This window comes from Aspergillus fischeri, genomic scaffold, assembly GCF_000149645.3.
Source record: "Aspergillus fischeri NRRL 181 1099437636264 genomic scaffold, whole genome shotgun sequence".
Taxonomy (NCBI): domain Eukaryota; kingdom Fungi; phylum Ascomycota; class Eurotiomycetes; order Eurotiales; family Aspergillaceae; genus Aspergillus; species Aspergillus fischeri.
In genome coordinates this window covers 297,937-319,240 of record NW_001509762.1, presented here as the reverse complement: position 1 = coordinate 319,240, position 21,304 = coordinate 297,937, and the positions used below count along the sequence as shown (strand labels likewise).

Below are 21,304 nucleotides of genomic sequence, written 5' to 3'. Positions count from 1 at the left end.
AGTGATCTGAGTTTGATAATCGGTGACGATACAGGTCTTAGATCCAGTCTTGCACTGCCCATGGTGATCACATCCAAAACCTCCGAGCCAGTGCACCAAATTTCTCATCATCCTCTGGGCCCCATCTCAAATCTTGAAAGTCCCTATACAGCGGAATGGTTTCCGGAGGTAAGGTCGAACATGACTGAAGTGCGAGATGCTGCGTAAGCCGGAGGAGACCCTTCGAATGCTCCCATCGCCGGGCTGATACACGCAGTGCAACACAAAGGCTGACGAACGCCTCTTTGCTCTCTGGTGTAGACAGGTCCTCCAGCAGAGTGAGCAGCGAGATCGTTATCCATTGGCTGAGGGGCGCAGAAATACGGTCCAAGCCCCATAGTCGTCGACGAAGTTCAACTAGCCGAGCTACTTCATGCGCCGCGTGAAGGCGCATGGCTCGGGCTCTCGCATTTGAGGGAGTACTAGTATTGCTCATTCGTACACTTCCGAAGGACTTTTGCGGAAAGTTGTACAGTGAGATCATGATTGTGTGGTAGTATATGCTATACTCAATGAGTGACACGTAATCATTGTCAAGGGTCCAATTGATAACACTCACTGGGTGCCGAGGACCTGCGGGGAAGACCTTTCTGTATCACTTAGCCGCATGCAGGACGGTACATGGGCCTTCCAATCTTCAAGGCGCTTGAACGAGGCTTCGACACTTTGATCTACAGCTTCGGGAGAGAGATACTTCCAGCTCTTGGAGAGCAATAGACATATGTCATTGACGATCAGAGTCAAGTTGCAGAGACTGTTGATCAAGCACGATTCATGGCTTGTAGTAGCTGGCTGGGAATTCGGATATGGAGCCCACTGCTCACCCGCGAGACCCTCAACGTGGAACACCAGTGGACGCGCACATTGCGGAACCCCGATCAGCGGCCGGCGCCGGTAGGTGATCAGATTTTCCCTAGACGTTGCAATGACTTAGAACCGCCCGGTCTGACGTGAGAGTTCTCGATCATCCCACACTCACAAAAGAATGTTGTACACCCCCCAAATTGCTATGCTACAAACATTGTCATACTGTTGCTCATTTCCGCTGGGCTTTGGCGAAGCATATGTCATTGAAGTGGAGAAGTTGCGTAACGCGTCGACTATTCGACCCTCATACACTCGAGCTAGATGGTTGTTACCGAACGTACACGTGCTATCAAAGGTTAGACGCAGAAAGTCTAAACAGAGAATTTGCGGGCGAGGATAACAAATTATCGTTCTCGTTACCATCTCCATAGAACGGCTAATCCCTGAATGGTGGCCAGGCTGAGTCGCCTCTCCTCCTCGTGGAGCTTCTGTGCTTGCTGATAAAAGCATTCAGCCAGGGAATGAGAGCTGTCGTTCATGTAGCTTCCGTTTTCGGAGTGAGAATCATCCAGTAGTGCCTACGATTCCGTCATAAGGATCATCAAACCACGGAGGACACCAATGGATCACTCACGCAAGCGTCAGCTAATATGGCGTTCACCAAGAAGGGTGAGCAGTACTGACACACCACATTCCCAGCCCGCATGTCTCGCACGAAGAGGCTGCGGTCAATACACGGAAACATGGAATGATTCCAAGTAAACCACAGCGAAACGAGCTCCGAAACAAACGCATTGTTGCACTGGACCACCGTCCACGGCTTAGCGGGAACGTTGAAAGAACGCGGGTGAGCGACCTGCTGTGCCTTCCGTGACTCAAAGGCTGGCCCTTCTACGTCAAGGAGAAAGCGAATTTGACGCCGAAACTCCGTCACCTCGGATGTGTCCTCGATTGTACCCAGTTTCAGATGGTCCGTTATATACTCGCGAATTTCTTGCAATGAAGCATGACTCCGAATCATATTCACAAGGTGAGAGACATGGCGTTCATTGCTACCTCGAAGGGCGCTCACGAGCTGAATTAGAAGTTCTTGGTCTTGCTCCATCATTGCTGCCTTGCGCTTCAGAGCCCCTTTTCGTCGTAGATCATTACTTTCGTCAACGATGCATTCGATTGAATTTTCGAAACAGCGTGCACAAGGCCGTCCACTGTCACACTGCGTCTGGTCAGTCATGGGCTTCAAGCAAGTCGATGGAAGCTGACAGGTGGGTATTATTTTGATCACCAACTGATAAACTTCGGCGCCTGAGTCAGAGAACTCGCAATTACCTTTTGTTTTCTTTCCCGGCATGCGACACATGCTCTTGTCTGCTTTCGCCTTGGTGGTAGGGACATTGCGCCTTAGATTAGGTAGGATAACCAAGAAACAGCGTGTATGTGTTGAACTTGTGGGAAGTTAACGCGTCCGTTCGTATGTACCGGTGGAGTGCCTGACATATTGGGATTTGTGGTCTGAAAGATTGAGACGGAATCAGAATTGGGATATATCATTGTGGCAATGTGGCTGATGTGAGAGTGTATTTGCCGCACCTCGCCCCAACATGGATGGAAGAGATAGATTGATGAACTGCTTGAAATCAAGACCCCCTAGCAGCTCCTGATGGCATTAGGTGGATGGGTGAAATATCCGGTGCATTATCCTCTTGGGTTGTGGCTCGCAGATCATTGCGTCAGTCATCCTCAAAACTTGGAGCTGACAGCTGAGACCGGGAGCATGAAAACTAGTAGATACGTAACAACCAATCACTTTCAGGCCCCACAGTCGTCATTGCGAGGATTTACGAGATAACTTTTATAAGTCCATGGCTGTCATATGCCTTCACAGCCACTAGAGGACGGGTTATTTGTTCTTTGTTGACTCCGCATCTGTCGCGTGTCCTTTGCTGTTCAGAAACTGATACCTCTTGAGGAAATTCACCCTTTCTTATATCTACCCATTTTCTGTCCGCAATGTCGGATCCCTTCAGGGTTCGTTACTTGGCTCCAGCGTCGAGCTCAGATGGCCAAACGCTGCCGGCGAAACGCACATTGAAATCGATTAGAACTCGTCGTAACGCGTCCTTGTCATGCTCAGCATGCAGGCTTCGGAAAACAAAGGTTCGTGTTTTGATAGACAATAGGGTGGCTCCTGTTGCTGATAACCTCTTCAAATAGTGTCAGGGCGGACCTCCCTGCGAAAACTGCGTGAAATACAAGACGGAATGTCGGAGAGAGGAAGACAAGGATGGACGCCGACAGACATCCCTGAAACGAAAGCTTATCGAACTTGAAAAGGACCGCCATCTTCTCGTGCGGCTACTCGAGACCATTCGAGACGAAGAGGATGTTAAAGTCACGCAGCTGCTCAATCTCATTCGCAGCAATGCTCTGCATGATGACACTCGATCTTCGGTCGCGGATGGAAGACAGCGGTCGAGACGCAGAATCCGCCCCGATGCTGACCAGGTTGTAAACGAGGACATTTCGACTGCGCATGACTCTATTGAACCACGGACTCGCCGCAACATCATGGCAATAAGAAGCCTCTGTAACACCACATAATGTGCCTGCTGAGTTGGGCATCGGTTACTGATGACGATGATCCTTGTCTCCCGCCTCATGCCGCTATCAATGAGGCTCTCGAACCAACCGCTTTAGAACCTTGCAGCCAAAGGAGAATGACCAGGGGACGCTGCGCCCGTATCACGGAGATCAATTTCCGGCACATACAAAGTTCTTACTCTCTTCATTGACAGTGTTAGCGATATTATTACAGAAGCATCGACCCCGTTATATGGCGATGAAAAGTCTCCTCTGAGCGATCACGCAGTGTCCTCGGTTTCTTCGATAACCCTTAACAGCATTTCCACAACCTTGCATCTGCGACAAATAACTCGCTTTCTCTCCGGAGGTTCTGACTGACGGGATGGTCATCGTGGACGGTTGGTAGCGGAGGATTAGGGGGCGCATGATTTATATTATCCTGGCTTGAGGACGCGCAGATACGCCAGGGGACAAGTCTTTGAATGGACTATGATCTAACATTCTATGTTTCCCATATGTCGGTAGCAGCTCATTAGAGCAGGGATCTGGACACCAAGCACTTATATAAGCACCGGAAGAGGAGCTTGGCAGATACTGGGTAGGTGTATAAGCAACCGACTCCGCTGGGACATCTGGAGGAAAAAGGGCAGACTGCATTATACACTCGCCTCCAAGGTGATCATGACCCCTAGTCGCTGCTGGCAAAGAGTCCGCAACAGGGGAAGCTGAGACCAATGCCGATGGGTGTAAAGCATAGTAGGACTGTGGTTTCCCAATGGGGGAAGTAAGATATTGTGACTTCCACTGCGAACTCAAAGTCAGCTCCGGGCAATGGTACTCCTCATGACATTGCCCCCGAGATATTCTTGCTCCACCTTTCGGATTTTGTGTGGTCGTAGATCTTCCTGTTGTGCTTCAGAGTATAATTGTCTGTATCGAGGAGAAGACCGTTGCTGAATGAACCAAGTTGCTAGGTCCTTTTTAGGACCGTAGGCTCTATTCCAGAGAGTAGCAAAAAGACCAGAGTCATTGATTGAGCCAAGCTGAGAAACCGAGACAGACACCACGGTGTCATATTTTGTTGTAGAAGTTGCAACGCTCCGAGGCTGGAATAATCGTCGGCTTTGCGCCCGACTGTTGACACCCGTCCCGGAAAGAAGCAATGAGATCTTCACTCAACTCGTCCCCCATCTGTGAAAGCCCAGGTGGGGCTAACAGTATTGCGTCTGGGACTGATGGAGAAAATGCCCAATGGATAATACATGTTATGTCATGGTCCTCGTCAACATAGATGTTATTAACGCTCAGATCAGCGTGCCATAGTGGGGAAGCCTCCCAAGCAGGGACCTCGAAAATTGAGTATTTCCATCATATCCCGGAGAGCGTCGCCGGCAATAACGTAATTGACCCTGTTCTCAGAAGAATCACACTTCGCTCCAACCGCCACGAAACCATTCCATAGATCGCATGCTTTTCGACATTGAGCGTCAGATTCGTGGTCACGCCGAGAAGGGATTGCTGCGGTGAAGCAATGGTGTTGATAGCGGCAGAACTTCAGCATGCTGTGTAAACGCAGCGACAAGGCTGTCATAAAATTTTGTTTCGGAGGAAAAAGGCTCGCGAGGTACTTCCTCTAAGGTATACCTTTGCTGCAATACCTGACCACGTGAAAGGCATTCTTTCACTTCAAAAGCACCTCTTCCTCGAACAGAGAGCCAATCCGGTCAAGGCGCACATGCAGAAGCTTGTGAGCGATGGCGCCCAACTGACGGAGAACCTTAACTTTCTTATGCTCGGCTAGCTCTGGATGATTCAACGCTGCTAATTTCCATGTGTCTGACAGCGGCCGACCAGGGGCTCACTCATCAGAATGTACGGGATTCCAATATCATTATCGTACGTACAGCTTGTAGAGTCAGCTGAGGTAATGATCAGATTTAGAAATCTCATACCTGTAATCATAAACCTCCGGAACTGGTATATCGCTCTTCAACCTGAGATAAGGTAGAGTAGCAGTCGCAGGGCACTTGCCAGGCGACATAGGGCTTCAACGTTGAATTTGGCGTATCTAAAGATTGCAGGTTTCTTACCTTCTGGCATCGTAGCTGTAGATCCTGCGCCAAAGAATGAGTCTGGGTTTGAATATTTGAATGAAGACGGATGTTAGAAAGAAAGAGGATGTCAGTGTTGCCCAAAGGTACCTAAATAAGAGGCAAGTTGTTTGGTGAACGACTAGGCACTGTTTACCTGCTTTGTCCAATCTAACTGTCAAAATGACGAGTTGTCGACTGACTTTGGCAATCCTCTTAGCGACCAAGATCGACCGATCAACTATGGCTCATATGCAGATGACAGTAGTCAAGGATACTACGTGACTCGTGATGGATCGAATGAATGGGCTGGTGTGGTCCGGTCGAACCGTCAAAGAACAATCATGTAAGTGGGTGACCATAGCGAGAACGAACATAAGTTTCATCCTAGGTATAAAAAAGCCCTCACACAGGCTTGCTCTGGATAAGATTGTTCTTGATGAGTTCGATCTCAACATCGACAAATTCCAGAAACCTCAAGTATCCTTCGCCTCCACCATACGTCAAGTCAAGGTACACAAGGAACGCTCTCATGACCTCTCTTGGTGCCAGGAAGCGTTTTTCAAGGTTCTCAGGTGGACAATCATCAAAGATCGAAAGACCGGGAAGTCTCGCACTCTCCTCAGGTATCAGTCCCTCAATTTCAGCCTCAGAACGGTGGTACTCCTCGATGATATCTTCATCCGACACACCCAGCAACTTGAGGACAACCGCAATGAAGACTCCCGTCTCGTCTTTTCCCAAGGCGTCGTAAACAAGAAGTGGGAGGTCGAACCCATCCCGGATGTGTGCAAGTATGGCTCTGTACGCAGGGGCAGACACGGTACAGTAGTGCTCATAGATCACCATGAAACCTTCGACTACGTCGTGAGGAAGCCGGTTGAAATGTTCAAGGAGTGTTTTTCGGCTAGCTTCCCAACTTATGGCGGGAACATGATGTATGGTAATGCCTTCGATGGCAATGGTTGTCTTGTTGGAGTCTTTGTCTGAACAGAGGTCGAAGATGTCTCTGATACCGAAGTGATCTCGCAAGGCCTGAAGTCCAGCTTGGGAGACGTTCCTCAGATTGGCTGAGCGGAAGAGATATCCTCTTCGCACGGATTTGTTGCCGGCCAGTTCGTAGCCTCCAACGTCTCGGAAGTTGAATAAGCCTAGGATCTGAGGACAGCAAGACTCCTGTTCTGGTTCCTGGCTCGAACCCCAGAGCTTTCCCTTGATTGCACAAAGATGACGGTTCTCTTTCATGTTGTTGGATTCGTTTATGAGTGTAATTGTGGTGCTGCAGATGAAGTGCTGAAATCTGGTCCAGTCCAGCAGTTTGCGCCGACCTTTATACACCCCTAGCTTTTGAAGGTCCTCTCTAACTATTTTGTACCACCTCACTGATTTCTTTGTGGCAGTCGGTGCGAAGGAATGGGATTCAACCCCTCGACCTGCTTATACTCAGCAGCAGTCTTGATTGACGTACCCTGCACGCGTCAGATTCATAGTCTCAGGATAATGGATCCCTCGACGTCAGAGAAAGTCCTACTAAAACTGGCTGCGTATCATGATGATGTTGAAGCTGTCGTTACACGGTGTTCATCATCTCTGTCCTTATGTTGTCGGAGATATGATCGTCCCCCTTGCTGACCATGACGTACAGAAGAATGTGGAAATACATACAGAAGCCTGACAGATATCGCTTGTCCACCCTTCGCTGACTGCGAATATCTTCAGTAGCCAGCCCCGAGTTTGTCTATTCCGAAAGGTTCTGATCGCATCTTCCACAATGTAAACAGTTACGTGGACCGTCCCGCAAACTGGGGACACTTTGGGGCGACGTCCTTGACGTCCTTTAACATTAACTCAAAAGATTGTTGCCTTCGACGTATGAGTTAACGAATAATAAACTGTTTTAATTCGACAGATAGTACGATATCTCCTACAATCCATTTCGCCCTAGTCAGGAGCTGAGAGAACTTTCTATCACAATGACTGCAGTAACCACGAAAGTACTAGAAACAACACAGTATACAATGTAGATGAACATATGCGGAGGCTGCTATTCTGTTAACAGTGATTTGCAAGATTAGGGCTATCAGGCTGAGTTCAAACTAGAAAAGGTGAGACACTAGCCGAGAACTTGTGAATATACTCTTACAACGCACTACGTCAAAGCCAGGCCCAACTCTCACACTCCCATTATCTCGTTTCATTTACCTCCTCTCTATGGGGCAGAATTTACCAGCCTTCTCGAAATGGATCGCAAAAAGAACGCTTATCAAGAGGCCAAGAGTCTCAGAGCCCACCGAAACAGATACTGATGATGAGAAGTTGGTTGATTTGACGCGTTGTGATGCAGCGGATGATGAGGCTGCTGTTAGGTGAAGGGGCTTGTCCATAAGTACTGAAAGATACACTCTTCTCGTGCAAGTTGCAAAGGTCGACTGAAAATAAAACCAGCCAATTTCTGAACCCTGCATACAGCGACCTGTCCATCATCTGCGGCGACAAGGTCTTCCCAGCTTATCGAGTCATTGGTCTGTCCTCTGTCAATCTAATTTGAGGCTGCCTGTAAGGGAAAGTTTGAGGTACTATTGTGCTTGTATACAAGCCCAGGAATATTTGAAATAAGCTGACAACATTCTTACCTATAGGGAGACAAAGGAGAAATCGAAATAAACGTCCGGGACGCGACCTTGGTGGCAAAGATGCTGCAATTCGTCTACACAGACGATTATACTTGCGATACTCATCCAGAAACAGTAGAACTGGTGACAGCAACGTATTTATCTCCCACCGCCGACACGAAAGAAGAGACCGCCCCAGTGATTGCTCCTGTCACACTTTCCCGCTCAGATGTACGCCCAAGGCGACTATTTTCAGATCGAGGGTCTAAAAGCTAAGGCGAAGGAACGCTTTGAGAAGACCTTCCTCAACACCGCGAACGAACATTCCTTTGCCGCGACTGTCATCGAAGTGTATGCCTCGACAGCAGAGAACGATCGGGGCCCGAGAGACATTGTCGTCCAGCTGACGAGAAACAATCTTCCACAGCTCAGGACTGGACAAGATCCGATCCTAAGTGCTCACATTTTGCAACTTATTCCTCAATTTATGTTGGATATTTACGTTTCCACTAGGACGAATGTGCTAGGTACCAGAAGTACAGTCCAGCCTGGGCCAAGCAACAATCTTACTTTTGGGACAGTCGAGGATAATTGATTAATTGGTCATGATATGGTCAGCAGGGCTAGGGAACGGTGAAGATTTGGACGTGATAAAACTTGTAGTATAGCCCTTTCCATTTAGAGTGATTCTCTTGAAGATAGTCCACAGTAGTCAAAATGTATCAAGAGGGACGAAACAGAAAAAGTCATTGTTACTGTCGGTAAAGGATCCACATCAAATTGCAGTTGAAAATGCTCACATACTAGTTAGCTAAGACTTTGTCATAAAACTAAGGTTAGTGATAAGCATAACTTGAATTGAAATAGGCAGGTAACCTTATTACCAGTCCATAAAATGTATAAACAGAATACGCTCAGTCGAAAACGGAAACTTATCCTGGCATGCATGTCTCATTGATAATGCTGAAGAAATGCGACCCTTTCCCGTTTAGGGATCTTTTTACCAGACCACAATTTAATGGAGACTTATAGTAATGCTGACACATGGTGGAGAACTATACATGAAGAACTCAGATACACCGACGATATTATAGAGTAACGATTGGGATGAGCTATATAAGGGTAGAATCTCCCTGCTACATTCAAAGGAACATCACAATCAAAGCATTCTATTAATCACTTGCTAGACCATCATCTCACCACCCGCAAGAGTCTCACATAACTATCAAAACTACCTTATCCTCCATCCACAAAATGCATCTCTCACCCTGGGCCATTGCCACTTTCATTACCGCCGCTACGGCGGCCACTCTCAAGGTCAACTACTACTCTGACGGCGGCTGCTCCGACTACATGGCCTCGATCAATCCAAGCCCCGGTTTTTCCTGCTACGACTACGTCTGGACCGGCTCCAACAGCGTGAATATTGCTGACTGCACGTTCCCGAACGGAAAGTGCATCTGCACCTTTTACACCCAGCCGCACTGTAAGGGCGCCGCGCAGACTGTTGTCTACGGTGGGGACAATTGTGCTTCGAACTGGGGCCGCGGATTCTATTCTATGAAGTGCAGCGTCGAGCATGGCCTCTGAGCGGAGCGGGCTTATCATTAAGCCTGAGCCTTGGACTCTGCGGATCTTGGGTCCCAACTTACAAGGTGTTGGTGGTCGCTTGTGGGAGCGAGTTGTCAGGGCACGGGAAAATGAGCGTGGTATTGGTTTTAATTGGCAGGGCGACGGAGGCGAAAAGCTGGACGTGGTATTACCTTTTGTCGTGTTTCCTGGTGTACTGAGCATATGATACATGCTTCCGATAGATATTGGTTAATAGATGCTGTCGGTACAAGTCACGTTCAGGGTGTATGATTGACACCATCTACCTCTAGTCATATTCCTTGGCACGTCTGTCTCAACTGTGCATTTGTCCCCTTGCTCGTCTCCAGCATCTGTTTTAGCTGCGGTCCAGAACTGTAGTACTCTCTCCTCATTCTGCCACCTTATGTAAATGAAAGGACACTATAACAAAAACAGATAGTATTCGAGACCCTTGCTAACATCCATAGTTACATAATCAGCCTGGTAAGAGAACTGCTCGAAGATCCCTAGTTTCAGTGTGGAAGCTAGCCTATGCCACGTCCTCATCTGGCAAATCGTCAGGTTCTGTTCTATTAGAACTATCTTCGTAAACACGAGAACCACTTACAATTCCGTTAGGAACACCATCAGTTCCCACTGACCCAGTGCTAGATAACATCATGCACATACGCAGCAACATGGTCACAGCCAATCTTCTGATCGGCTACCCTCGTACAACCATCAACTCGCGAACCGTCATTACTCCTATATAAGCCAAAGTCATTGGTGCCACAATTCGCAAGGTGGTCTATACTATGTAAGCCCGACATATCTAACAGAGCAAGATTAGACTAACAAGGCACGCTATCAATGAAAAAGTTGCGCTTGCATCGGTTCTGGTAGACGGGGGCAAGCAGGTGGTCATTACGACACGGATCTTTGTCTTCTTTCCAGGCGACGGCGTAGTTCTCGTCCCAGGTTATTTGCTCGCCGGTGCTGAATTTGATGGCGGCTGTGCTGCTGACAGCGACTGCGAGGGAAGTGAGGATTATCTGGGAGACCTTCATGTCACCCGTCATGTCGAACTTATTAGTTCTTTCCCCAGGATCAAATCGGGATTGGAAGAACCGGGTTGGTAGTCCATCAAGGGCTGTTTGCCATCAAGCTACCTCTCAGGTAGAGCACAAGCAGTGAGGAAGAAGTGGAAGCAAATATCGAATCCCTCCAACATGAGCAAGCTATCTACCAACGCTTAGGTAGCTGCGACGGTGTTGTCCCATTCATTGGTTGCTCAGAGTAAGTATGGGCTGGCAGGACGTAGAACAGTTTCTTTCATCAGGCTCAGAATCCTGACTTCAGTTCCTTCGCGACCAATCAGGTAAACAGAGACAGTGAAGGCCCCAGTCAGTTACACTCTTCATTCACTCCCGGTTTAATCAGGCGACAGAGTTCAATAGTCTCACTACAGCATTGCAAGGCTGGCTCCCATGATACTCCAGGGTTCCTTTTAGTATATCTTATCAGCGCTTCGGTCGCTCAGGTCATTTCACATCATATCTTTCTTACTAAATGCCATTATTTACAGGCTGCTGTGAGTCACAGACGAGCCCCATCTAGTTCAAATAGCTTTAAACCACGGGTCACTGAGCAACTCGAACGCATCTTTCCGATGCTCTGGCTCGACCAGCATGGAGTGGCGGAGTATCCTAGCCAATGGCAGAACATCATCACCGAGTCGACCATGTGTGCGCATGTCTAAGTATGCTGCAAACTCAGATATCGCAGCCTCTTGGTCAAGTGCAGGTTTAACAATATCTTCTACCATTTGCTGGTGCTCCTCGTCGATTTGCTTAGTCGATAGTCCGAACGTGCTTAAGCAGAAGAGTGGCTCCCCACAGATGAGCTCGAAGATCTAAACATCGTCAGTATGTTGCTAAGTTCGAAGGATACAAATAGACACCTACTAGACAGGCTAGATTCCAAATCTCTGTTCTAATATCTGAAACGTTAGATCTCCCAGAGATAAGTTCCGGAGCACGCAGTGCTCGAGGGACTCTTGGTAGTCGTGAAGGTGCCTTGTCATGCCATACAGCTTTTAGTGAAGGTTAGTCAGTCGTTTCTGCTATGATTTCTGGAGCTCCACGCACCTCCTCCCAGATCAGTGATTGCTACCAAAACTTTATGCCCAGGTTGGCCACTAATTAATGAACGATCGATTATCGGCTCGGGAATGTAAAGATGTCTTGGGGCACTCTGGTCGCGTTTGACTCCATTCCTCCACTTCACCTTGCAAAGAGTAGTGCTAGGCTGGCTCAATGCATCATCAATATCAGCAGCCGACACTGCAAAAATAATGTTTCCTAGTTGGAGATCTGGAGCCAGTTAAAGAAGGGATCTCTATAAAAGTGCATTTGCTATATAGCTAATCCAGCACTTACCACCATGAACAATGCCGCAGCCATGGAGAAACTGTAGACCTTGAGTGACTTGTTTTGATAGAGATTTAGACACTGGTAATGGGTAACGCCTCTCTGGAAGCAGCCGTGCATGGGCTTGTGCGTCCCCCCCAATAACCGGAAACACAAGGCAAAGGTGAGCCCCGTTTGGACCTTCGTGATTAAATGAGTCAAGAATCTGCACGACATGTTGGCCACCTGGACAATGGAGGGCGTTTGCTCGGATGGCCTCTAAGATGCTCAGCTCTGTGGGCCCCTCTAGAATGGAAGCTTCGGCCTTGAGAATCTTCACAGCGACGTAAGAAGAATTTCTAGGAATTATATTAATTTGTGGGCCCTTTGGGACATCTCCTGGGGGCCTTACTCGAGATCCCTTGCGAGCCAAACGGTAGAGAATTGACCGTAAGCAAGCTTCCGGATGACTTTATACCGGCTATGGAGAATATCTCTAAGAAGCACCGGGTGGTAACCTCCAAGTCTGTATTCTTCCACTGGTTCTACATCATCATAGATGCGCTCAAATCGTCGTTGGCGGGCCATAGTCAAGGACAAATTCTCAGGATGGAAAGTATCAGGAAGTTCGAAGTTCAAAAATCGTGGTCGGTCCCTTTTCTGAGAAACTCAACCAATAAGCATTTATGCGACCCTCCCTGCCACATTCCGACCGATCTTTGCCAACTTATCTTCCTCGCCTCTTCACGCCACATATATTCTAGTCGAAGACCAGCGTCACAGCACTCCGTACCGCCCTATTGTTATGTCTGCAAATCGCCGTCGGGGTGATGACCCACTCAGTAAGCCCATGGGAGCCCATCTTATTCTTGTGGCTCATTCTGTATCATGCATTTTGCTGCACTCTTCTACCTCAAAAAGGTCTATTTTTAGCGTTCTCGGTGACTGATCTTCTCTGAGATCGACCGGAAGCCGCCCTCCTAGGTATAGGTCCTGCAATCTGTAGGACCAATTCTCGCCCAGCAGCGACGCAAACCGATGACGACCTCCTAACTTGAATAGTGAAAGTCAAAGGATCGCGTCGATCACTATCTACCGTCGAAATCCGTGGAAACACTGTGAGTAGGTTGTCATCTGGGGTGGTGTCAACCCGTCGATTCTCGCTACCATCGGCTCCTGGAAATGGAAATTCGACCCACTCCAGATCTTCCCATTCCAGGGGTTCGAAATCTGTTTCGTATTTCTATCTGGGGCAGTCAGCTTCCTATATAGGGCCAGCGGGAGCATATGTTGTGTTCTCGTCAACAAAACTTCATCTTTCTGTCTACCTCCAAGGCTCAGGATCTATGCAGTGCAACCATCACTATTACAGAAGCCTCTGGCTCAACACGTATTGGAATGGATCCATCTAGTGCCAGCTGATAGCAACAACGCAGAGAGCAACATGGGAGGCGTTTCGCGAGACAGTGTTACGCGCCGCCAAGAGGCGTCATCCAATCAGTAGGCAGAGACATCTCGCGCGGCTGTGTTGAGATGTGCTGTTGGCTTGTGATTTGAAACTTGGATATGAGTCTCTGCTGGCGCTGAGGAGGCGGTGCATTAAGTATGTCGATAACCCCCGCTTGCTACCTTCACTCGACAGCACCACATCTGGGGGTAGACTCTCTTCCACCATTGCGTCAAGCAGGACCCTGACGAGTATTCTGAATACGGAAATGTCCCAAGTTGGCTTTACCTTCCAGGGGGACGTCTTCACAGGCGGCAGCCTTGTCATGAACACCACCGGTCGTTTACTGAAGGCCCTTTCAGATGGCAACGTCGATGTTCTGGCGGTGGCTGCATCGTTGCAGCTTGGAAAGTCCATTCCAATCACTCGTACTCAAGAAACGATCGTTGCGCGCTCGATGCAGAAACGCAGTGTTACTCGGTCGGGAATCTTCGCCAAAGCCTTGAGCGTTGGATGGGGTCATGCTGATGTTGCATACGAGCTATCCAAGACTCGAGCTGGGTGTGCCACCCTCTTACTCCTGAATGCTCTCTCGGCGGGCGTATCCACTTTTAAAGCCAGTGAAGGACTCCAGGAACTATTAGTCTACTATGGGTGCACAACTGACACTTTGCCAACCGTGGATTCGTTGAACACGGTCGTGAAATACGTGGCACCCATTATGATAGATAGTGGGTTCCATGCAATCATGGAAAATATACATATCGCGATTACTGTCGAGATGAAGAAAACATTCAGTCTGCAGGAGTTTCAAAAATGGCAACCAGAGATCATGCAGGATTCAGTGGGTATGAAGGAATGGGTAGATTCTGTTCGTCAATTATGCTGGTCTGCCAGTCGCAATGAATCTCTCCATATTCGGATCAATGGTCGAGTTGCCTGGCTAGCAACATTTGCTGTTCAGATACTGGGCATGGGCTGCACAGTCATCTGCGGTGCTACGGCCTTATGGGAGACCGCTGGTAGGAGTGGAAAATTGGTCGTTCATTTTGGGCCATCTGACATATCGTCAAACACGGAGTCGTTGGCAAGTGCTCTTCGTTTCTCCCTTGAACCGAGGGATGATGCGGGGAAATTGCAAAGAAGCATCCAAGGAAGATATCTACTGAAGGATGCAATCCGCCCTGAGATCGAAAAGTCTGCCAAAGTTACACCATCATTTTACCCCACATTCTGCCTTTGCTTTGTGAGATATTTTGCGCGCGTGTTTGTATGCGCTTCCGAGCGCCACCAATTTCTCTCAATCGTCAGTGAAGATCAACGGCCCAAGGCAATTGCGAGGGTCTTGGGATACCTTGGTGTCAAGTTGACTACACAATTAGAGGCCGCAATGCTAGAGTCACTGTCATCGAGCAAAGCACAAGAGGATTTGCGCGATTTTCAATGCTTCAATGACCTCCTTGGAGATGTCAAACACTTCGCAGCGGATTTAATGGAGGCCGTGATCATGCTCGCCATGTCGCTCATTTCCTGTCACATCTCAGTCGACGATTTCAGCGTGCCTACTCTGCAATTAGACCGGATTGACGAAATCCACAAGGAAGGCCGGGACGGTGGTCGGAGGCGTCTACGTTTCTCAAACAATCCTTGGCCAAATATAAGTCTGCCGCAGATTTGGGCAACTCTCTGTGATCTTTGCTTTTTCGGTGAATACCCTAGAAGGAAGCATGATTCGCGGAGCGTCGCCAAATCCGCCGACGGCATTACCCTATCCATCCGAATGTTGTTTGAAGATGAAGCATTCACTCGCGACGGTCAGATATTCGCTATTTATCCCGGTCAGTTAGCATACTCCGAAATCCAGCGACAGGACGCTGTTTTTCCCCATAAGCAGCCTGATTGTCTCTCACTTAACTGGGACGAATGGGCGTTGGCCCCGGGCATTACTTTCAGACATCCACACACCCCGGCCTCTAGAATCGTCGACATTAGAACAACCGTTGCGGTCAGAGATGCATTGGAAATCTCCACAGTCATCACCTTAGAAGACCAAGACTCGCGGCGTAACTATGTCTTCGACGCTCTCAGTGCTCTACTTATACTCACGAGAAACGGTGCATTAGCTGATCCTTGCCCGCATCCCACAAAGGACTCCTTTCCAGTTCCAGTCAGACCTGAGTCTGCTGACGGCCCCCTCAGGCCGGTTTCGCCGTCTTCCGATCTTAATGGCTGGCCTTTCTTGTTCTCAGCGGCTATTCTCGCTACGAGAAAGACAGACTCCGACTGTATATTTCTATGTCTTCCGGGGAAAAGCCAATTTCACCAACTGCTATCAATAGCGCTGAACAATGATAGGCATCATAGACTGCGACCGACATTTGTGCTTCAGGAAGATGCATGCTTGTCATGTACTGTTTGTCTCGGGCGTAATATAGTGAAAGCAGACGAAAAGCTTCTGAAAAACCCCCTATTGATTATTATCTGCAACCCTGCTGCGTCAAGTACTCCACAGGATTTGGTAACAGCATCTTAGCACCAGATTTCTTCTTCATTATCTATTGTTGGGAGTAACGGTATGCTGTTGGGTTGCAGTTGGCGAGGAATCGGGTAAAACGCTGGTTGTGGGAGGTTAGAGGTACTCTAGCTAGAAGGGGGAGGAGGAAGCTTCAATTTCGCTTTTATGTACATATATATACTTTTCGGTACGAGGATCTGGTCGAGCTCACACGTGCTGAAGATCCATGCGTCAACAAGTCTACTGTCACGTGTAGTCAAAATCAATGATTGAATTACACGTGTTATGTTAGTGACCATTTGAGATGAATGTCTGGAGAATATGCTTCAAGACTTTAGTCTATGACTTATAAAGGACAAAGATGACATACAGGCAGCGGCCATCCTTGAATTTTGAACCTAAAGAAGTGGGGGATGATTCCGAATCATCACCGGCAATATTCGTTCTATCTCGTCAGGACAGTATTGCTCTTCTGTTGGAGTGATGTGAATAGCCTTTGCATATTAGAAGGTTGCATTCTCCACCTAAAATGCAAATAAATGCTGCTGCCTACTGATCCTCATGATTTCTCCAGGTACCACTAATTGACTGGACACTAGTTCTTGGGTCAGAGATAGTAGTGTAGACTTCCTGTTCCCCTTACCTGATGGAGTTTTGGATTTGAAAGGCTGCCTGTCTTTTTTGATATTTATATGAGCTGGAAGTGGGCTGTTTATATTAGGAGACCTGGCTCTGGAAGTGCTTCAGCTCCCTGTAATAAGCTACCTGGAGTGTGTCTTTCTGTCTGCTAGGAAATCTAGTACTAATTTGGTTTCATGTATGTCCCTTATCTCTGAGTTATATGAGATATAGTTTCTGTTTAGAAGAAAGTGGGTGGGTTTAAATATTTTTATCTACTTATCTGGTGTATGAAAGTACTGCGATAAGTTTAACTTACAGAATTTGCCCTAGAATAAACTGCATATAGCCTGTCTAGGATATTTAAGGCACTAATGTGTAGCGCGGAAAGACCATGCTTTTGTATCTACAGACCACGCACAACCAAGTGCTGCCCGTCTTTCTGTCGTAATCACGCAGGGTTCGTCCAATTTTACATGTAAGTCCGTCTATTATCATCTCTCCATAACCCTTCACCCGTCTAACGATGCAGGGGCTGGGGTGCCCTTGGGGATCCTCTCCGCCTGGGAGCCGCTAGGCGGAATCTTCTGTGCCAATCTGCCTATAATCTATCGCGCAGGAGTGACCATGCTTTGGAACCTCAAATGGTTTGCGCCTGGACAGCCTTCTTGTACGGGCAACTCGAATTCCCAGCCCTATCGGGGCGCAGAGCAATCCCATCGACCTTGGGCCCGCATCTACAACAGGAGCGGCGCGCAGATGGACTACCACTCAGAAGCCTCTGCCACCAAAGCGCGCGATCAGGTCACAGAGTTACAGTCAATAAGTCGCAATGCCATTCAAGTGGACCAGTATTTCGAGCAGCAGGTTCATCATGAAGGCGAAGAGACCCCGTTGCGTCCGATGCCAAAAGGAAGCTCATAGCGAGTGTATTATGAGATATTTCAGAGAAAATAAAAGGACATGAAGTTATAGTAGCCATGCCACTTTGCAACCAGACACACATATAAAGCAAGGATAGCGGTCGGCGTCCAGAGACCAAATCCCTTAACCTCATCCTGGGATATTATGCCCGAGCTTTGCATCGGCGCGCTTGCGTTGAGTAATCAAATCACGGTCGAAAGTCAGATCAGAATTTGCTAGTCAACCATCATGAGGATGAGTTAGCTTAAAGACCTCCAAGGCTGGAAGAGGATGACCCTCTATGGTGTGGTCAGTTGAACCCGTGGCCAGGGTTGATCCATCAGAAGAGAAGGCCACTGAGTTAACCTCGTCTGATCTGAGTGGCCCGTGAGTGTCGTCAGATTGGGCCTCCATGTGGCTTCCACTTGTAGGAATGGACATATCCATTTTGGAATGATATTGCTGTACATCTTTCGAAAACCACTTTGTTCAGATGAAAATACCAATCCAGAAAAGTAAAGTTGCAGTGGAGCAGCACTAGTTATAGAGATGTCCATGAGGATAAATCTCTTTGCATCTGATACAATTTCTGGGATTTCAGTATTTGTATTATTCTGAAAGTGTTAATAGCAGTGATTATCTAAAGGGTATACAGACTTACCACCACCAGTGCCTGGAGCATATCTATCATTCCCACAGCTTCAGGTAGGATACCCATAAGGCTTAGTGCCTTTCACCAATGAAGAGAGTGTGTTCTTAAAAACGGAATGATTGGGAACGCAGAGATGTTACATCTGCTCTTGGAATATCTAGTGAGTCATTTTTGTCTATATACCATGTCATCACCAGGCATAAGCCCTCATTACCAGAAGTAAGCCCTTATCATAGCTGTGCTATACTTATATTAATTATTATTCTTTATTAAAGCAGCATCACCCCATATCACTAGTAAGGGTACCTACTAGGGTATTAATCATGTTTAAGCCACGCATTAGCTAGTAAGTAATTAGGTGGGTGACCACCAGCAAATCCAAGCGCTTATATGTTTTTTGCTCACCCGATCTCTTTTTTTTTAGTATGTTGATACGGAGGGGTTAACCTGGGACTGTATTATGGATTCTATTAGCCAATATCCCCGCTGCAAGCCTGCAGCTAATCAGCTAAGGGATTAGCGAGGCACATGCTACCTGGTCTATCTGGTGAGCAGCCCAAAGAACATTTTGATATTTCATCTATGGGCAAATACAACCAAAGCCCGCAAAGATCTCAGCATGACCTGTCACGGAGAAGCCCGAGCAACTAGCTGTTGACAACCCTCGGCGCCGCAACCGCCGCATCAATTCCTGCCTCGCATGTCGCCAGCGCAAGCTGAAATGCAACCGTCAACAGCCCTGTTCTAACTGCGCCCGAGCCGGCCGGGAATGCGCTTTCTTGCGGCTGGACTCGCAGTATAGCGTCCACAAAAAACTCGCTGTATTCAAAGAACAGACGGCATTGCTGGAGAAGTGCCTTGAGCGAGATACGGAAATCGCCAAATCTACCAAACTGGGGCCGGCATCGCCAGAGGAAGACGAGGATGATATGCTCGTCACCTCACTTGAATTAGCTTTGTTGGGGATTCAGGATGCAGCATACGATCATGAGGAAGATGATGACTCGGATGACGATCTATATGACTTGGGATTCCGATTTGGTAAAATGCGCGTAAACGAGCGGGTGGGAGGGTTTTTCCACCCGCAGATGGCAGATGAGGTAGGCATCCACACCATCTACGCCACTTGGCTGCTTTCTTTGACGGTCCTTCTGATATGCTCGAATTTGTTTCCTCAGCTGTCCGCCTTTCTAGATGAAACAGGAAACCCAACTGCACTGCGCACTCCGCGCCGGTATCATCTCAGTGCTGCCGAGAAAGATCTCTATTTTGGCCCTGGTCCCTGCTTCATTCTGCCTCAGTCAGGTCTCGTTCTTCAGTCAACCTTGTTCGAATTCATTCATAATTGATTGGGGTTCACGGCGAACTATGGCGGACGCCCTCCTAAAGCAATACTGGGAGGCGGTGCATCCCATCGTTCGCATTGCGCATCGACCTGGCCTTGAGCGGCGCTACAGGACATTCTGGGAAGCACTTGATACGGGACGGAGACCGCTTGCATCATTGCGAGCACTGATTTGCTCCATGCTCTTCATCGCATTGGTGAGCATGTCAACATCCCGGGTCTTGCATCAGTTTGGCACTCCGCAGCAGATCCTTCAGAATCAACTGCAATGCGAAACAGAAGATGCCCTCAAGAATGCGCGATTACTCTCGACAACCAGACTGGAGACGCTCCAGGCTTTTGTTCTATATCTGGTATGGCCCCTGTTTTAGCTTGTGCCCTATACAAGCGAATTCGTTGCTGAAAGGTGCAGATTCCCATGTGCCGCAGCGAGATTTCCCGGGCGCACTCGGCCCTTGTGGGAATGGCAGTGCGCCTGGCGGAATCCCTGGGCCTACACCGAGATCCGAAGGAGTCGCAATACTCGGCAGTTGAAAGCCACGTCCGTCGGTTGGTATGGTACCAGATTTGTTTCCTTGACCTCCGAACGGCCGAAGTGCAAGGTCCACGGGTGGCCATCCGGCCGGAAGACTTTTCGGTGGAGTTACCCGTCAATCTGGATGATGAGCAGATAGCAGCCGGGGCGGACGGTGATCCACTGGTGTGGACAGAGATGACGTATACACGCATTCGGTTCGAGTGTCAGGAAATGCAGCGGAAGTGCCTTCTAGCGCGACTGCAGTTGGAGCAGAAAAAGCTGCCCCTGTCCCAGGCCCTGCGAGAGATCGAAATCTTCCGGCAACACATGGAGTCCCAATACGACCCCATCTTTAGCCAGACCAATTTAACACCGTTACAGATAGCGGCTAAGCATCTGATGACTCTCTTGATCAACCGACTCTACACGGCTGTTCTCCACCAGTTCTACCGCGCCCTGAACGTACAGCCCCCGCTCCGGCTGCGGCAGCTGGTCGTGAGCACGGGAATAGAACAATTGGAAAGCTCCATAGCGTTGGAAACCATGCCTCAGCTGCAGTTGTGGGCCTGGTACAGCCAGGCCTACCACCAGTACCACGTCTCGATGTTGCTATTACTAGAGGTGTATTTGCGGCCCACCAGTCCAGGGGCAGACCGAATCTGGCCGTGTCTGGATTACGTTTACGAGACCACAACCGTGGCGGCTTTGGAGGAGGACCGCAATCTGACCAGTCAGAATCGCAAAGCTCGGATTATTCTGACAGCGCTGCGGGATCGCATTGATGTCTATCGGCGTATGAGACGCGCTCGCGTGCCGGTCCAGAGCAATAGGCCGTTTTCGTCTTTCAGAATCAGACCACCAGAAAGCACAAGTCTCGAGGACCACCTGCAAGAAAGTGGACCGATGACCGATATGGTCGGCAATTCCCTGTTCCATGGCGGGATGGAGCAGACAGGCCTCACTGGGTATGTTGCATCTGGATGTGAACCATGGCTGCTTCCACTAGAGCACTCCAGTAAATCTTTGACCAATATCGATCTACCCGAGCATAGTATACTATCGTCTTTTGTGGATTTTGACTGGGTAAGTTTCCTATACTTTACATTTCAGGACTCGCTAACGGCAAACAGTCAGAGTGGGACACACTTCATCATAATGCCATGGATAGTACATTCTAAAACCTACAACTTGCTGGG

The 21,304-nt window shown here is 48.5% G+C and overlaps 10 protein-coding genes across 10 annotated transcripts; 6 read left to right on the top strand and 4 right to left on the bottom strand.

Moving 5' to 3' along the window:
• Positions 1 to 67: 67 nt before the first annotated feature.
• Positions 68 to 1,951, bottom strand: NFIA_073360 (fungal specific transcription factor domain-containing protein; the record flags this gene model as incomplete). The annotated part of the gene is made up of 5 exons (XM_001259317.1): positions 68 to 461; positions 599 to 952; positions 1,019 to 1,192; positions 1,267 to 1,424; positions 1,481 to 1,951. The coding sequence occupies 5 exons, from the start codon at positions 1,949 to 1,951 to the stop codon at positions 68 to 70; spliced, it is 1,551 nt and encodes a 516-aa protein (XP_001259318.1).
• A 905-nt stretch (positions 1,952 to 2,856) lies between these two features.
• On the top strand, positions 2,857 to 3,447 carry NFIA_073350 (Zn(II)2Cys6 transcription factor domain-containing protein; the record flags this gene model as incomplete). Its single annotated transcript, XM_001259316.1, has 2 exons — positions 2,857 to 3,003; positions 3,061 to 3,447. 2 exons carry the CDS (start codon positions 2,857 to 2,859, stop codon positions 3,445 to 3,447), a joined length of 534 nt encoding a protein of 177 aa, XP_001259317.1.
• Positions 3,448 to 5,924: 2,477 nt separating this feature from the next.
• On the bottom strand, positions 5,925 to 6,764 carry NFIA_073340 (tyrosine-protein phosphatase; the record flags this gene model as incomplete). The annotated part of the gene is made up of 1 exon (XM_001259315.1): positions 5,925 to 6,764. The coding sequence occupies one exon, from the start codon at positions 6,762 to 6,764 to the stop codon at positions 5,925 to 5,927; it is 840 nt and encodes a 279-aa protein (XP_001259316.1).
• A 1,596-nt stretch (positions 6,765 to 8,360) lies between these two features.
• On the top strand, positions 8,361 to 8,722 carry NFIA_073330 (uncharacterized protein; the record flags this gene model as incomplete). The annotated part of the gene is given in 2 exon segments (XM_001259314.1): positions 8,361 to 8,633; positions 8,645 to 8,722. The coding sequence occupies 2 exon segments, from the start codon at positions 8,361 to 8,363 to the stop codon at positions 8,720 to 8,722; spliced, it is 351 nt and encodes a 116-aa protein (XP_001259315.1).
• Positions 8,723 to 9,385: 663 nt separating this feature from the next.
• On the top strand, positions 9,386 to 9,929 carry NFIA_073320 (uncharacterized protein; the record flags this gene model as incomplete). The annotated part of the gene is made up of 2 exons (XM_001259313.1): positions 9,386 to 9,617; positions 9,703 to 9,929. 2 exons carry the CDS (start codon positions 9,386 to 9,388, stop codon positions 9,927 to 9,929), a joined length of 459 nt encoding a protein of 152 aa, XP_001259314.1.
• Positions 9,930 to 10,253: 324 nt separating this feature from the next.
• NFIA_073310 (uncharacterized protein) lies at positions 10,254 to 10,782 on the bottom strand (the record flags this gene model as incomplete). Its single annotated transcript, XM_001259312.1, has 2 exons — positions 10,254 to 10,360; positions 10,560 to 10,782. The coding sequence occupies 2 exons, from the start codon at positions 10,780 to 10,782 to the stop codon at positions 10,254 to 10,256; spliced, it is 330 nt and encodes a 109-aa protein (XP_001259313.1).
• Positions 10,783 to 11,321: 539 nt separating this feature from the next.
• On the bottom strand, positions 11,322 to 12,699 carry NFIA_073300 (putative serine protein kinase; the record flags this gene model as incomplete). The annotated part of the gene is made up of 5 exons (XM_001259311.1): positions 11,322 to 11,615; positions 11,668 to 11,756; positions 11,851 to 12,075; positions 12,142 to 12,470; positions 12,524 to 12,699. The coding sequence occupies 5 exons, from the start codon at positions 12,697 to 12,699 to the stop codon at positions 11,322 to 11,324; spliced, it is 1,113 nt and encodes a 370-aa protein (XP_001259312.1).
• A 1,127-nt stretch (positions 12,700 to 13,826) lies between these two features.
• NFIA_073290 (uncharacterized protein) lies at positions 13,827 to 15,681 on the top strand (the record flags this gene model as incomplete). The annotated part of the gene is made up of 2 exons (XM_001259310.1): positions 13,827 to 15,372; positions 15,647 to 15,681. The coding sequence occupies 2 exons, from the start codon at positions 13,827 to 13,829 to the stop codon at positions 15,679 to 15,681; spliced, it is 1,581 nt and encodes a 526-aa protein (XP_001259311.1).
• A 1,211-nt stretch (positions 15,682 to 16,892) lies between these two features.
• On the top strand, positions 16,893 to 17,615 carry NFIA_073280 (putative integral membrane protein PTH11-like; the record flags this gene model as incomplete). Its single annotated transcript, XM_001259309.1, has 3 exons — positions 16,893 to 16,909; positions 17,120 to 17,169; positions 17,224 to 17,615. 3 exons carry the CDS (start codon positions 16,893 to 16,895, stop codon positions 17,613 to 17,615), a joined length of 459 nt encoding a protein of 152 aa, XP_001259310.1.
• Positions 17,616 to 18,636: 1,021 nt separating this feature from the next.
• On the top strand, positions 18,637 to 21,286 carry NFIA_073270 (Zn(II)2Cys6 transcription factor; the record flags this gene model as incomplete). Its single annotated transcript, XM_001259308.1, has 5 exons — positions 18,637 to 18,669; positions 18,882 to 19,426; positions 19,503 to 19,944; positions 20,004 to 21,191; positions 21,239 to 21,286. The coding sequence occupies 5 exons, from the start codon at positions 18,637 to 18,639 to the stop codon at positions 21,284 to 21,286; spliced, it is 2,256 nt and encodes a 751-aa protein (XP_001259309.1).
• Between the last annotated feature and the right edge of the window lie 18 nt (positions 21,287 to 21,304).